The sequence below is a fragment of the Anguilla anguilla genome, chromosome 3 (genome assembly GCF_013347855.1).
Source record: "Anguilla anguilla isolate fAngAng1 chromosome 3, fAngAng1.pri, whole genome shotgun sequence".
Taxonomy (NCBI): domain Eukaryota; kingdom Metazoa; phylum Chordata; class Actinopteri; order Anguilliformes; family Anguillidae; genus Anguilla; species Anguilla anguilla.
Genome location: NC_049203.1, coordinates 27,142,093 through 27,154,651, shown reverse-complemented (window position 1 = coordinate 27,154,651; position 12,559 = coordinate 27,142,093). Strand labels below are relative to the sequence as shown.

Below are 12,559 nucleotides of genomic sequence, written 5' to 3'. Positions count from 1 at the left end.
ACCAGGACCCATCGCTGGAGCCAGACTTGGGGGTGAGTGCCTGGTGGCCAGGCAGTCCATGTGACTCGGTAGGGTTTGGGCAAGGTAGGGGTTGGGTGCGACACAGTTAGACACAGGCGTGTATGGAGTGAGCCCAGGCATTGTTTACTCAGGTGGCAGAAACTGACTCTTGTCCTGTGGAATGTTACCCGAGTCACTGGTGGGGAAGGAGCCAGAGCTGGTGCATGAGATTGAGAGGTACCAACTAGTTATAGTTGGGCTCACCTCCACACACAGGGTCAGCTCTGAAACCAAACTTGTTGAAAGGAGGTGATCGCTCTCCTGCTCAGGAGTTGCCCAAGGTGAGAAGCACCCAGTGGGAGTAGGGATACGATGAGGCCTTTTGGGTCTGGTTGGCCCGTCGAACTTCTGACTTAGCAGACAGGTACCAGCAATTTCCCAATTTTTTTTCCTAGTGTCAAAACAATTTAGATGCAAGTGTACTACTAATATGTGAAGTATCAGTGCCTGCTTTTCTGGAATGTTTATAAATAAACTATTTTATGTATACATATATTTCAGCTCTGGTAGTTTTTAAAAACTTTGTACAAAGAATCAAACTGCTTTGAGACAGTGACACACAGAATGTTCATTGAATGTGGCTAGAAACACACCAACAGAGCTAGAAAGATAAATAAAGCTTAAAAGTGGAGAAGCACAGACCTGCAAAATAAAGACACTTTATCAGTATTGAATCTTATATTCAATATATCATATTAATGCTAGCTGTACAGTCCAGCTTTGCTTAATTGAAAAGGACTGAAATATAGTGCAGTAAAGTTCCCCCAGATCAGTTTTCACAACCTTTGCTTTCTTTAAAATGTGCAGTCAGTAAACCTGTCATTAAAGCAAACTTAGCTATATGAACTAAAGCAATAATGGCTATAACTCTATGTTGTGGTGCTTTTGGGTACATGTTGTGATCAGACGGTAAAATGACAGCCCAGTTGAAGTGCAGCTGGGAGGGCTGCTGACCACGACTGCTGTGACTTACTGGAAACTTCACAGGACCAATGAAAGAGCGAGATTTCTTCAATATGAAAATGGGTGGAGCTTCCATACACTATCATTGTGATTTCAAGCATTTCTTGTGTTATGCTGTGGAAAACAAATTATTTATTCAGACAAGTAATTAACTGACTCTCTGAAGCTCCACAAATTGAGGGTTAATGAAGCTTCACTCTCAAAAAATTCCAAGAAGACCTTTATTGATTACCCAATGTGGACATCTCTGATATAGGCCTAACAATGTAATCTCATATGCATTTTGTAGAGTTAATAGCAATCTTCGGAAAGAACAAACGGACCTTTTCCAACAATTGGGCTTATAATTGGTTTTAATTCATCTACTGCGTATCAAAGGCGATTTCCCCTTAAAAATAAAATAAAATCAGAAAGGCAGCATCTAATATGCATAGAAGATATGGACACAGTATAGTGCTGTTACAATGCACATAAAGGTTTGTGATTTCAAGATATTCCCCAAAGAAAAATTATATTTGACAGAAATAATGATTTGTATAATTAATATAAAAAGAATGTCTTCCAAATGGCCAGGATCTACAAAATGTAATATCGGCTACAGCAGGCATTGGACACCTGAGAACATTAATAACAAAGCACTGTTTCCACCATGTGTTTATGGCTACAAATCTTACAGCTTCAACAGACCATAACCGAGAGCCTATCCTACAAAGACCCATTTAAATAATTCATAAAATATCACTACCTGTACATATTTACATACATAAATACATTAGTATCTTTGACAGAGTAATGACATTTTCAAGCAATTTCAGATATTCAAGCAAGTTCAAGATTCATTATATACTGCATTCAGTCTCAGCCCTGAAAAAGAAGCTGAGAAACATTAACATTATGAAGTTCTAATATTAAGAAATTTTATGTTTTGAAAAATCACATGCACAATAATTTGGGAGCGCACTGTACATGCACGTACACGCTATTCAGAAATCAGAAATGCAGTGGATTAAAAATGCCATCATATTAATCATTAAAAGAGCAATAGATGATACAAATCCAGTACAATGCTGCCTCAATTTCAGTACAATGATTTATGCATTTTGTGCATTATGTCTATACCTTGTCCTTTAAAATGTCCGCAAAAAAACTCACATCTTCCCATTTGTGATAATTTTTTATGCTTGACAATACAAATTTTTACATGCATGATTATTATTATGAACCTAAATTTAATAATAAAAATATGCAGCCATAAAGGAAAAAATTACAACTACAATATTCACCACATGGTGGCAGCATGAGGCTGTACATTTCTGATCTGAACTCAAAAAGGCCAATGAAATCTTTACTTAGGCTTGAGGTTTTATGGCTTTGTAACTTCATCCATGGGCAAGCATTCCATTCAAAACAATGTAAATTGTAAAACGGTGAAACTAGTTTTGGTTTTGATTCATATGTTGGATAGGATTTGACAAAAATATTTTTTAGTCTACAGATAATTACGGATACAGCCCTCATGATAGCACAAACGCATTTCAACAAAGTGGTTCAGATCAACCAAAAAATAAAGGCCAGTAATATTTTTTTTACAAGAAACACATCCTATAATCTCCTTAGCACCAACTGCATGGGATGATTCTCTTGAAGACCCTTGATTATTTCCTTATTAAGTCCTTGAGACAAACCTAAAACATTTTTTTTTGGTAATTCCCACAGGGATCCCAGAAGTATAGTCAGAACATGTCCACAAATCTCTTGTTTTATCGCGCACTCTGTGACAGGCGGAGATCCTCTCTGTCTTGTACCAGTAAGGTGATGCCATGACCGTCTTGTCCCTGTTTTATCATTCCTGCCCGTAGCAGCACTACACGTCCTCCTCAGACTCCAGTTCCTTTTCGGAGGCCTTCAGAAGACCCATCTCCATTGGCTGAGCCCTCTTGGACCTAGAGCGTACAACCCTGCAGAGGATGCACCAATACACATGTGAATACACAGTAAATAATACTGACCCTAGGAAGTAACTTAATTCTTTCACAATGAGCAGTACCTCTCAGTTTTGGGCTGGGCCCTTCGGTGTATGCCGACTTCCATTGAAGTCACAAGTATAACCAATAGATTGTAATGAGCTGTTAACCCGTCCTGATTAGGCACTTTTTATTGGCTTTTTCTCCCAATTTTGGAATATTCAATGGTGTATCAGGACGCATTAATGGACCCTCCGCTATTGATTTGGAAGAGTGCAGACGAGCATGTGCTCTTCTCTGAAGCACAACATGCCAAGTGCCACCTCTTATCCTACCACAGCTTGCTTGGTTGTGCTTGCACAGGAAGACACTTCGGGCCTGATTTACTCAGATCTTTTGCACACGCAGACCCAATAACATAACCAATGATTGGTCATGGTATTTGTTTCACACCAATCATTTGTTGTGTTATTAGTTTTGCATGAGGAAAAAGTTCTGCATGTGCTAAATGCGTAATTAAATCCGGCCCTTAATGTGCGACTTAACAGGTGGAGTTGCAGGTGACTGATTGGCCAGTGGGGGTCGATAGAGGACTATGAGAAGTGGACCCCTGCAGAGTGACCTCTCCTAACCCTAATTGATGCTACCACCCATAATCACTTAACAGGGCTACTGGCCACAGTCAGAACTGGCATCATCAGGATATGTTACATGGCAAATGATTCCTTAAGAAAAGATTACCTTTTTTTAATTGATTAAATTACAGACTGGCAGTTGAAATCAATTGAATCCTTCTTTGGCAGGAGAGGGGGGAGTGGGGGGTGGGTGTCTTTGGGTGTGGTAGGTGGTTTGTGCAGGTGGTGTGGGAGGAGCAGGAGGAGGGACTGTACGCGAGGCTCTCACCAGCAGACAGTGCAGTAGACCACAGCCACAGTGAGCAGGGAGAAGGCCAAGTGCCAGCAGTAGCACATGGTGATGAACATCATGCTGTTGTGGTCCTTCAGGTCCCACTCTGCCCGGCCACTGGGGGGATACAGCACGAAGCCAATCTACTGGGGCAGAGCGAGGGCATCAGAGGAAGCACACAGGCCGTCACACACACTTGAACACATGCAGCATGCACAAACATACACACACCACACACTTTTTAACCTTTGAGACTGTAGTTTAACATATAGAAATACATGCACGCTCGTAGGCACACACACACACACACACACACACACACACACACACACACACACACACACACACACACACACACACACACACACACACACACACACACACACACACACACACACACACACACACACACACACACACACACACACACACACACACACACACACACACACACACACACACACACACACACGCACCTGCCAGAACCAGCTCCCCTGCAGCAGGCTCAGTGCAGCACGCAGAAGCTCCAGCAGTATGTTTCCCCGTTGGAACACCTCCAGGAAACTTGTCAGCGCCCCTCCGAAAATTGCGTAAAGCAGCAGCTGGTGAATGTGCACATCCAGCATGTCTCGACCATGGAGATGATACAGGAAGAGGAACCCTGGTGACACAGGGAGAGTGGAGCTCAGGTTTGGGGGGACACAGCACAGTTGTAGTAGAAGTGTTCAAAAGTGTGTTTATGTCAGAAAGGAATGGATTACCAAGGTCTTTTTATTACTGCTTCTCTAGATTACACCACTGCTTTTCTTAGAATGTTTATTTCTTTTCTAGAGGATGCTCTCATGTCCTACAGAGCTTTCTGTATTCCTCTATATAGATGGTAGTATGGGTGATTGTGCGAGAGAGAAAGCGAGAGCTGTGAGTGTGTGCATGAGAGAGAAGGACAGAGAGAGCGAGGGTGTTATTAAAGAGCACAGTGTTCTTTCCAGCTCACCCTCAGTGAAGAAGGCGATGGCCAGCAGCATGCGGTCCAGAGCAAGGGGGGCGGCGCCAGTGGTGTGGACAGCCAGCGACACGACGCCCGCCAGCCCGAAGAATAGGTACATGGTGGCATGCTGCCAGTTCATCAGGTGGTTCCAGCGCTGCTCGGCATAGTCATACAGATGCAGGTGGGGTCCATCTGCCACAAACTGCTCCGCCAGCATACCTGCGGCCGATATAGAGGAAAATGGAAAACACTTGTTTGCACTAAGGCACAAAACATTTTTTATGAGAAAATATTACCAACTGCAAATAAAAAAGACATCATAAATGTACCTCTTGCAGTTGCAAATATGGTAATATTAGCCACACATGTAAGAAGAATTCCAAGAAACAGCTCTCGTGAAATTCCAACAAATGTATCTTTGGATTGTCCCTTGTTGATTCACCTCAGTAGGTGTGCATGCTTACCAATGACAGAGAAGGACAGCATGACGGACCCCTCAATGACCTCCAGGCGGCGCTGCAGGGCCCTGCTGGCCGTGGCTCCTGCAGTCCTGCTCCTACAGCTGGCATAGCGGAGGGAGAATTTCCCTGCCCACCACAGCCCTGCAATTAGGAAGAAGCTGCCAGGCAGGGCATGGCCCTTGAAATTTCCCATGATTCCTCACAGCTCCTGGAACACAAGAGAAACACAGACACCGTTTTACGAAGTTGTGATTATATTTTCAGATGGCAGCTGTTAAAAAAGTCTATAATAGCCTCTTTACAAGGCTAGTAGGAGAATAAGGCACTTTAAAACAGGCAAAATAGTACTTATCTAGCCAAAACGACCTCTTTATGTCTACATTTGTGCAGAAAAAGAAGGACCATATCATCTTGGAACCACTATGAATTATTTCACAAGCCTGGGTGGGAGTGTTAAACCAAAATAGCTGTTTATCGTGGTTTTTTCTCCATCCCATCCAGTTTAAGAGATCCCGAGGCTCTTGGCAGCTGAGAACAAACAGGGATAGCTCCAGTACATCAGGGGAGAAAACAAGTGTCTCTGTAATTAAGTTAAACAAAGCAATTAATCCTAACTGTTGCCTCCTTGCCAGCCCTTCAGCTGACCCTGGCAAGAGTTTGCTTGTGTTGGCAGGTGGGCAGTTTCAGTATTGAGTGTGAAGATATCACATTGAGTTTTGCCAAAAGCTGCTTTCCAGATGATGGGACTAGATCAATGGGCCCTTCCCGTACCCAGCCAGCAATCATACCGTGCCCAATAGTTGCCCACTACCGAATAACAGCAAGAGCATTCTAATTAAAGCAAGTTCAGCCATCCCTTAAATCGCATCCCAATTCCCATTGTCATTTAGACTGCTCCTACCTTGTTACCATGTTTGTGTTTGCATCTTCTAGAAGTGACACTGTTCAATGTGTGTGACACGTGTGTGTGTGACCCCCATCCTAGTTGTATAATCATTAACTGCTCTGCTTTCTGTCCATTAGCACCTCTTTGATCCATTTTACCCTGAACGTACCTCATTAACACAAGGAGAGAATATGCAAGAGCATGAAAAAAAATTGAACATGCCGAAATGCTACTGCATGCATGCTCACAGATAGAAACACATGCAGAGGCACATTCACAAATACAGTGAGTCTTGATTCTAGACTTTGCAGAATGTGCAGAGGCACATTCACATATACAGTGAGCACCATAATTCATTGGACAGTGACACATTTTTTGTTATTTTGGTTCTGTACTCTGAGCACTTTGAGTTTGAAAGGATACAATGACAATGAGGTTGACTTGGGCATGCCCAGGGTTTTTGCAATGTTCCTGATTGACTGATTTTCATTTCTGAGCCTTATGACGGCCAGCTTAATTTGCATCGACACTGCTGTCTTCCTCATGTTGTCACACCCCAACCACAATCTCCAAAGGCAATTGCAAAGTCTAGAATCAAGACTAGACATCAACACCTCTCTTCTGCATTCACTAACGACACAAATGAATACACCTGCCTAACAAAACACATCTGTGAAGCCAATTCAACAGATACTTGTAGTATCTTAAAATGGGGGGACCATGTACAAAAGGTTCTATCATTTCTAAACGGTTCATCCAATATGTATGAAAATACCCTCAAATTAAAGCTGACAGTCTGCACTTCAACCTCATTGTATCCAGTCAAACTCAAAGTGCTAGAGTACAGAACCAAAATAACAAAAAATGTGTCACTGTCCAATGAATTATGGTGCTCAATGTACATATACATATAGACACACAGACAAACATAATTACAGACATACACATGACATACAGACACAAATACAGACATACACATAATTATAGACACACAGACAAACATAATAACAGACAAATACATACACATATAGACACAAAGACAAACATTCTCAGAGACACATACAAACACATACACATATAGATACACTGACAAACATACTCACAGACACACATACACATATACATACAGACTCACAGACACACACATTGAACATACACATATAAACACACAGACAAACATACTTACTGACACACACATTAAACATTCACATATAAACACACAAACAACCATACTCACAGACACATACATACACATACACACAGACAGAAGCATTCACACAGACCCATAGAGACACACACCAGGTTTCACTTCAACAACAGGTTTTCAACTGCAGGCTTAAAATGCCATACCCAGTGAAATAAAGGTTATAATAATAACACAGACATGTGTGCAGACACACTAGTGCAAACACATGCACAGATGTACACACACAGACAGACACACACCAACGCATATGCACAAACAGATAAAAGTACAGGTAATATGAACCATCCTCACAGATAGGCACAATAGGGAGGTGTCAAAATGTTATTACATAAACAGAAATGCAAAGACAAATTATTCAGTGTGACAGGTCAATTATGAGTCATAATATAAAATGCAACCATCTTCAGAAATATGATCATGTGGTTGGAATTACACTTTCCCTTTGTCTACATTGTATAAAATGGCACTGGAGGTTCAGTCTAATGAACTGGAACATCACGCTGGTACAAGAATCTGCATGAAGAAAAATGGCCAAAGTTAAAAAAAAAAAAAAAGATTATGAATGCTGAAAAGCCCCCAGGCAAGTAAAAATGTCAACTTTATAGAATGCACGTAATCCAGTGCAAGGTAAAGGAAACACACTTGCTCACTTTAAAAACAGGAAAATGAAAAAATACTGAATCTGTGGCTGCTACTGAACTGAGTTCACTCTTGGTTTCATCAAAGGAGTACTGTAAGAAAATTTAAGGGAGACAGACCGTGCCTTAGTCTCAGTGGAACAGAACCCACAGTAGTACTGAGTCATGGGTTTCTCTTCGTCGGCCTCTGTTCGTTCTCTCCCCCTCTCGGTCACATTCCCTCGTACTGACAGACTGCGAGAGCTAGCTAATGGTTAACTTCAGGGTAGAGTAGCACAAGGTGCCACCTTCAATCAGAGCATAAAAATAACTTTCCTGGGGGTTTTATCCCTGCCATTGTCATTTCTGAGCTTCTCCGTGTATTACCCTCACTTTTTTCTCTCTGTCTGAATAAAGCAAAAAATACAAAAGGATGGCAGACTGTCCATTCTATTTTTTTTTTTTTTTAAAGATAAACCTTTGCATCCTGGCAAGTCCAACACATTTGTTATATTTAGAAAATGTGAATACTGTAGCAGTTTATAAAAGCAAACTGTATGGTGCTATAATACTTTCATGTCAGTTAACACAGTTATGGGATTACAGGGTTATACAGTTGCTGGGTATTTGTTTATATGGCAGGTGTTGCATACATTGATACAGAATCATGGGGTTCAAAAGGCACTGCTACAGAAGATAAGGTTTTCTCTGGTTCAGAGTCAATGTAACTTTGTTTCCCTTGTTCAAGTGGGCTACAACTCAGGTTTGACATCAAATCAACATACAGCCAGCTTTGACTTCAACAACACATCTGTTTTTTAAGATATGCACTGCAGTCCATCCATGGGAAATAACCCACATATATTATCTATATAAGTTATACACTTGCTATACTCAAGTAAGACAGCTCGCATGGCAGTGATGAACCTAATCAATGTTTTTAAAATAAAGGACACCTTTTGTTTGACACCCTGAATATGGAGGTGGCCAAAAGTTATTTTTTTCACTTATATAGGTATATCAGACCTGGGTCAAATGCATAATATCAAGTATTTTAATTACTTTTAATTACCTATTTAGAAATGATTTTAATTTCAGCATTTATAAATACTGAGTATTTAAATTACAAAATGCATTTGAAAATACATATATCCTTATATGTATTTTCAAATGCATTTTGTAATTTAAATTTGCATTTGCATGTATTTGCAATTGCTTTCAAATATGTCTTTAAAACATTTAAAATACTGAATTTTCAAATACAAAGTGTTTGATTTAATGGAATTATTAGAAAATACTTTCACAACATAAGGCCAGTGGCGCAACAGGCGCAATAACACCAAGCTATTGAAATACTTGAAAATCACTGGATATGCAAGAACCTATCAGCTCTGAAATTTGAGCATTTTGTCTAATTAGAGGACAGTGTTTTGATAAGAACACGTCAAGTGGCTGCTGACGGCCCCAGTCCAATTGTATCGATTTCCATTGTTAAATAGTCGTGAATATGCACGACTGGATTCTATTTTGTCAGTGTCTAACCTTACAAAATGTAAAAGATGGAACTGTAGCCCTACATATGGCTGTTGAACGCTCTTACAACAACAAAAAAGAGAAAATACAGTAAAAGGCCACTAACTTTTAGATTGTATGGGTACAAATAAACTGGCAAGTAGCTTATCAAGAAGCCTGAGTTTGCCCCCCTCTGTAAAAGGCAGAGATTCAATCCCAAATTCAACCCCTAGCCCCTAGCAGTTCCCCTGGAGTGCCCTCAGTATTTTAACCCGCTGACGTCACATCGCCACTCACTCACAAAGATTGTACAAAGATGCGATACCCCCTTCCGCATGAAGCCTACATTGTTACTGGCTCAGTCATTTCTGTTGTCTATCACAGAAATATTTCAAAATATTTTTAAATTGTATTTCTATTTTAATGTATTTTTTAAAGGCTCTAAATACGACTTGAAAAAGCATTTGGTTTCCCAGGAAAGTATTTATTTAAAGGAATGTATTTTTAAAATACTGTTTGGGAAAGCATTTGGTTTTCCAAGAAAATCATTTAAATAAATCGAATACAAAGTATTTAATGTGTAAATGCATTCCAAAATACGTCACATGTGTATTTAACTACACTTGCAAATACAAATACGTATTTGACCCAGGTCTCCCAGCCACTGGGGATGCGCAAGTCAGTGCATTCGTAGTGCCGGTCCAAAGCCCGGATAAATGGGAGGGTTGCGTCAGGAAGGGCATCCGGCGTAAAAACATGCCAAATCAAATATGCGGATCAGGATGATCCGCTGTGGCGACCCCGAACGGGAACAGCCGAAAGAAGAAAAAGAAAGATAAATTATATAGATACACACACACACACACACACACACACACACACACGCACAAAACACATTTCTATCTCCGAAATAGCAAATGGCAATATTTTCAAATACCCCACTGAAACAATATGCTACCGATACAGCCGTTACGCGGGACATTTTCAGAGCGTTATTTGTAAGAACCATAATATTACGTCTACGTATTATAACTGTTTTTCGTACCTTGGCAGTGGTCCGTGGTGTGGTTTTTTTCGACGATCTATACAACTTCCAGATCTCATCAGCGAGACGCGCTTTTTTGGTCGAGTATTTGAAGAGATCAGTAAGTTAGTCCAGGAGAAAGGAAAAAAAAAACTAGCGCAATTTCACTAAGAAATATAAGCAATTTCACGCAGATTCAGGCATTGCAGCATTAAAAACGTCTTTCGAGATCAAATACATTGTTTTAACTCAGATCACTTAAAACTATAAGCTGTTTTCTTCTGCTTGCAAAATATAGTTTTTCTATACACGGGAATCAGTTTAGGGTAAGCGCTGCGCAGACCAACATATCACAATACTTTATGGATATTTTGAGTCTTCTTTACCCACAATCAGCCCGTACAAATGATATTCAAAGCTGAGAATCTGCTAAACTCGTATGGTGAACTGATGTTTTTGGATTAATAGCCAAGTATAGTTTTTTCCATTTACGTTGAAAACTCCCCGAAATATGTACAATTGGTTAAGATTTACCCACTCCTATTTTCATTGGTTGAAGACCTTCTCAGTCAGTAGCCTAACTCTGCTAGATTCCACGTGTGCATTTTTACTCCGCCTGCAGATCGGAAAGGTGTCTGGTTACCTCAATCGCAAATTCGCGATCAACAGCTGCAAAGTAGAGGACTTCGTTAGGGTGAAGATGCGATCGCGTCACAGAGGTGGCAGATGTTTCAACGTGGTGTCAATATTTATTTTTCCATATAAGCCAGGAGTTTCCTTGCCCAGTTAGTTAATCCTGTTTTGATTGCTTCAACTCACCATCTTGTGATGTAGGCTTGTAGACTTCCTTCTAGCGGAAACCTTGTAATTGCCCAAAACGTAGTCCTCAAAATACGTTTTGCTTTAGAGTAGCAAGTGCCAACGGTATGTATAGTATAGTGTATAGTATAGTATGTGTATGTTCATTTTTAAATTGCGGTAATGTGGGAAATATTATGAACATGAGGTTGGACCAACCCAAAAACAACTGTGTAGTGTCTTCCCTCGGGGTTCCGTTGTTAACTGCGGTTTAGTGTGTTTGTGTCTGGTTTTTTCTTTTTTTTTTTTCATAAAAGGGAGTCGAGCCAACAGACTGTATCTGTACGTGCAGCAAGTCACGAAACCATATTTCGTAGGGGATTGGAAGAAGTGTCCGGTAGGATCGGGGAGAAAAAATATTACAGGCTGTCTATAACTTCATAGTAAAACTTACATCACAGTTTAAACAGATGGCACTTGGTCTATAATTTATACAAATAGCTGGAGTTTGAAATCCTATCCACAAGTGTCTAGCCTCACGAGTACAGACTCCAACGTGTTTAATATGAACATAGCCTACTTTAATGGCAAATCATTTTGAATTGATATATTTACCATTACAATATGTTGTGGTCTAAAACATGAAAATACACTCCAAGTTACTTGAAAGCAGCTTGCCCGGTGAACATTTTTGTGGTGAAATAAAGTAGGTGAAACGCCATCTCGGTGTTCAGGTGAAAACCTACATTTGGTTGAAAAAGGAAAGACTGGGATATAGCCAGGCTTTATCTGGGTGAAACTTGAGGTATTTTGGGGTTAATCTAGTCAATTTATGTCAAAACATCTCTCAACCTAGATTTCCACTCAGTCTGAAGTTGAAATTAGCTTGGACCAGCTTGGTGTGCAATATTAGAAAATATCAATTTGGAATGGAATCCTCCAATACAAATTTACTTCCTTCACTTATTTTGCCACCCTGGATACTGAATGTGATCATGCAACGTGATCCTTTAAAGCAACAGATCAGCTCTAACAAACAGCAAATTAGCAAAAGGAAACATGATGCACAGGAACACTGAAGACGGACCCTCAAGTCATTCACCACAGTGACTTTATTTCTGGCTTTTTTTTGTTGTTGATAGAATGAGTTTAACAGGAAGCCTCCTGTGTCCT

General features: G+C 40.4%; 1 protein-coding gene across 2 annotated transcripts; it reads right to left on the bottom strand.

Annotated features, from left to right (window-relative positions):
• Positions 1-1,226: 1,226 nt before the first annotated feature.
• On the bottom strand, positions 1,227-11,610 carry LOC118222753 (transmembrane protein 45A-like). 2 transcript variants are annotated; one of them, XM_035408550.1, is made up of 6 exons: positions 11,408-11,610; positions 5,346-5,550; positions 4,888-5,100; positions 4,370-4,554; positions 3,891-4,036; positions 1,227-2,981 (listed from the first exon to the last, which is right to left on the bottom strand). In XM_035408550.1, exons 2-6 carry the CDS (start codon positions 5,533-5,535, stop codon positions 2,888-2,890), a joined length of 828 nt encoding a protein of 275 aa, XP_035264441.1. In that variant the 5' UTR covers positions 5,536-5,550; positions 11,408-11,610; the 3' UTR covers positions 1,227-2,887. The 2 variants fall into 2 exon arrangements, with proteins under 2 accessions (XP_035264441.1, XP_035264440.1); XM_035408549.1 differs by lacking the exon at positions 11,408-11,610 and adding an exon at positions 10,610-11,079.
• Positions 11,611-12,559: the final 949 nt, after the last annotated feature.

Coding starts and splice junctions, on each gene's coding strand:
- LOC118222753 (XM_035408550.1), bottom strand. CDS start 5,535: ATGGGAAATTTCAAGGGCCATGCCCTGCCTGGCAGCTTCTTCCTAATT. Junction 5,101..5,345: donor GCTGTCCTTCTCTGTCATTG/GTAAGCATGCAC, acceptor TATCGGCCGCAG/GTATGCTGGCGGAGCAGTTT. Junction 4,037..4,369: donor AGGGGAGCTGGTTCTGGCAG/GTGCGTGTGTGT, acceptor CTGCCCCAGTAG/ATTGGCTTCGTGCTGTATCC.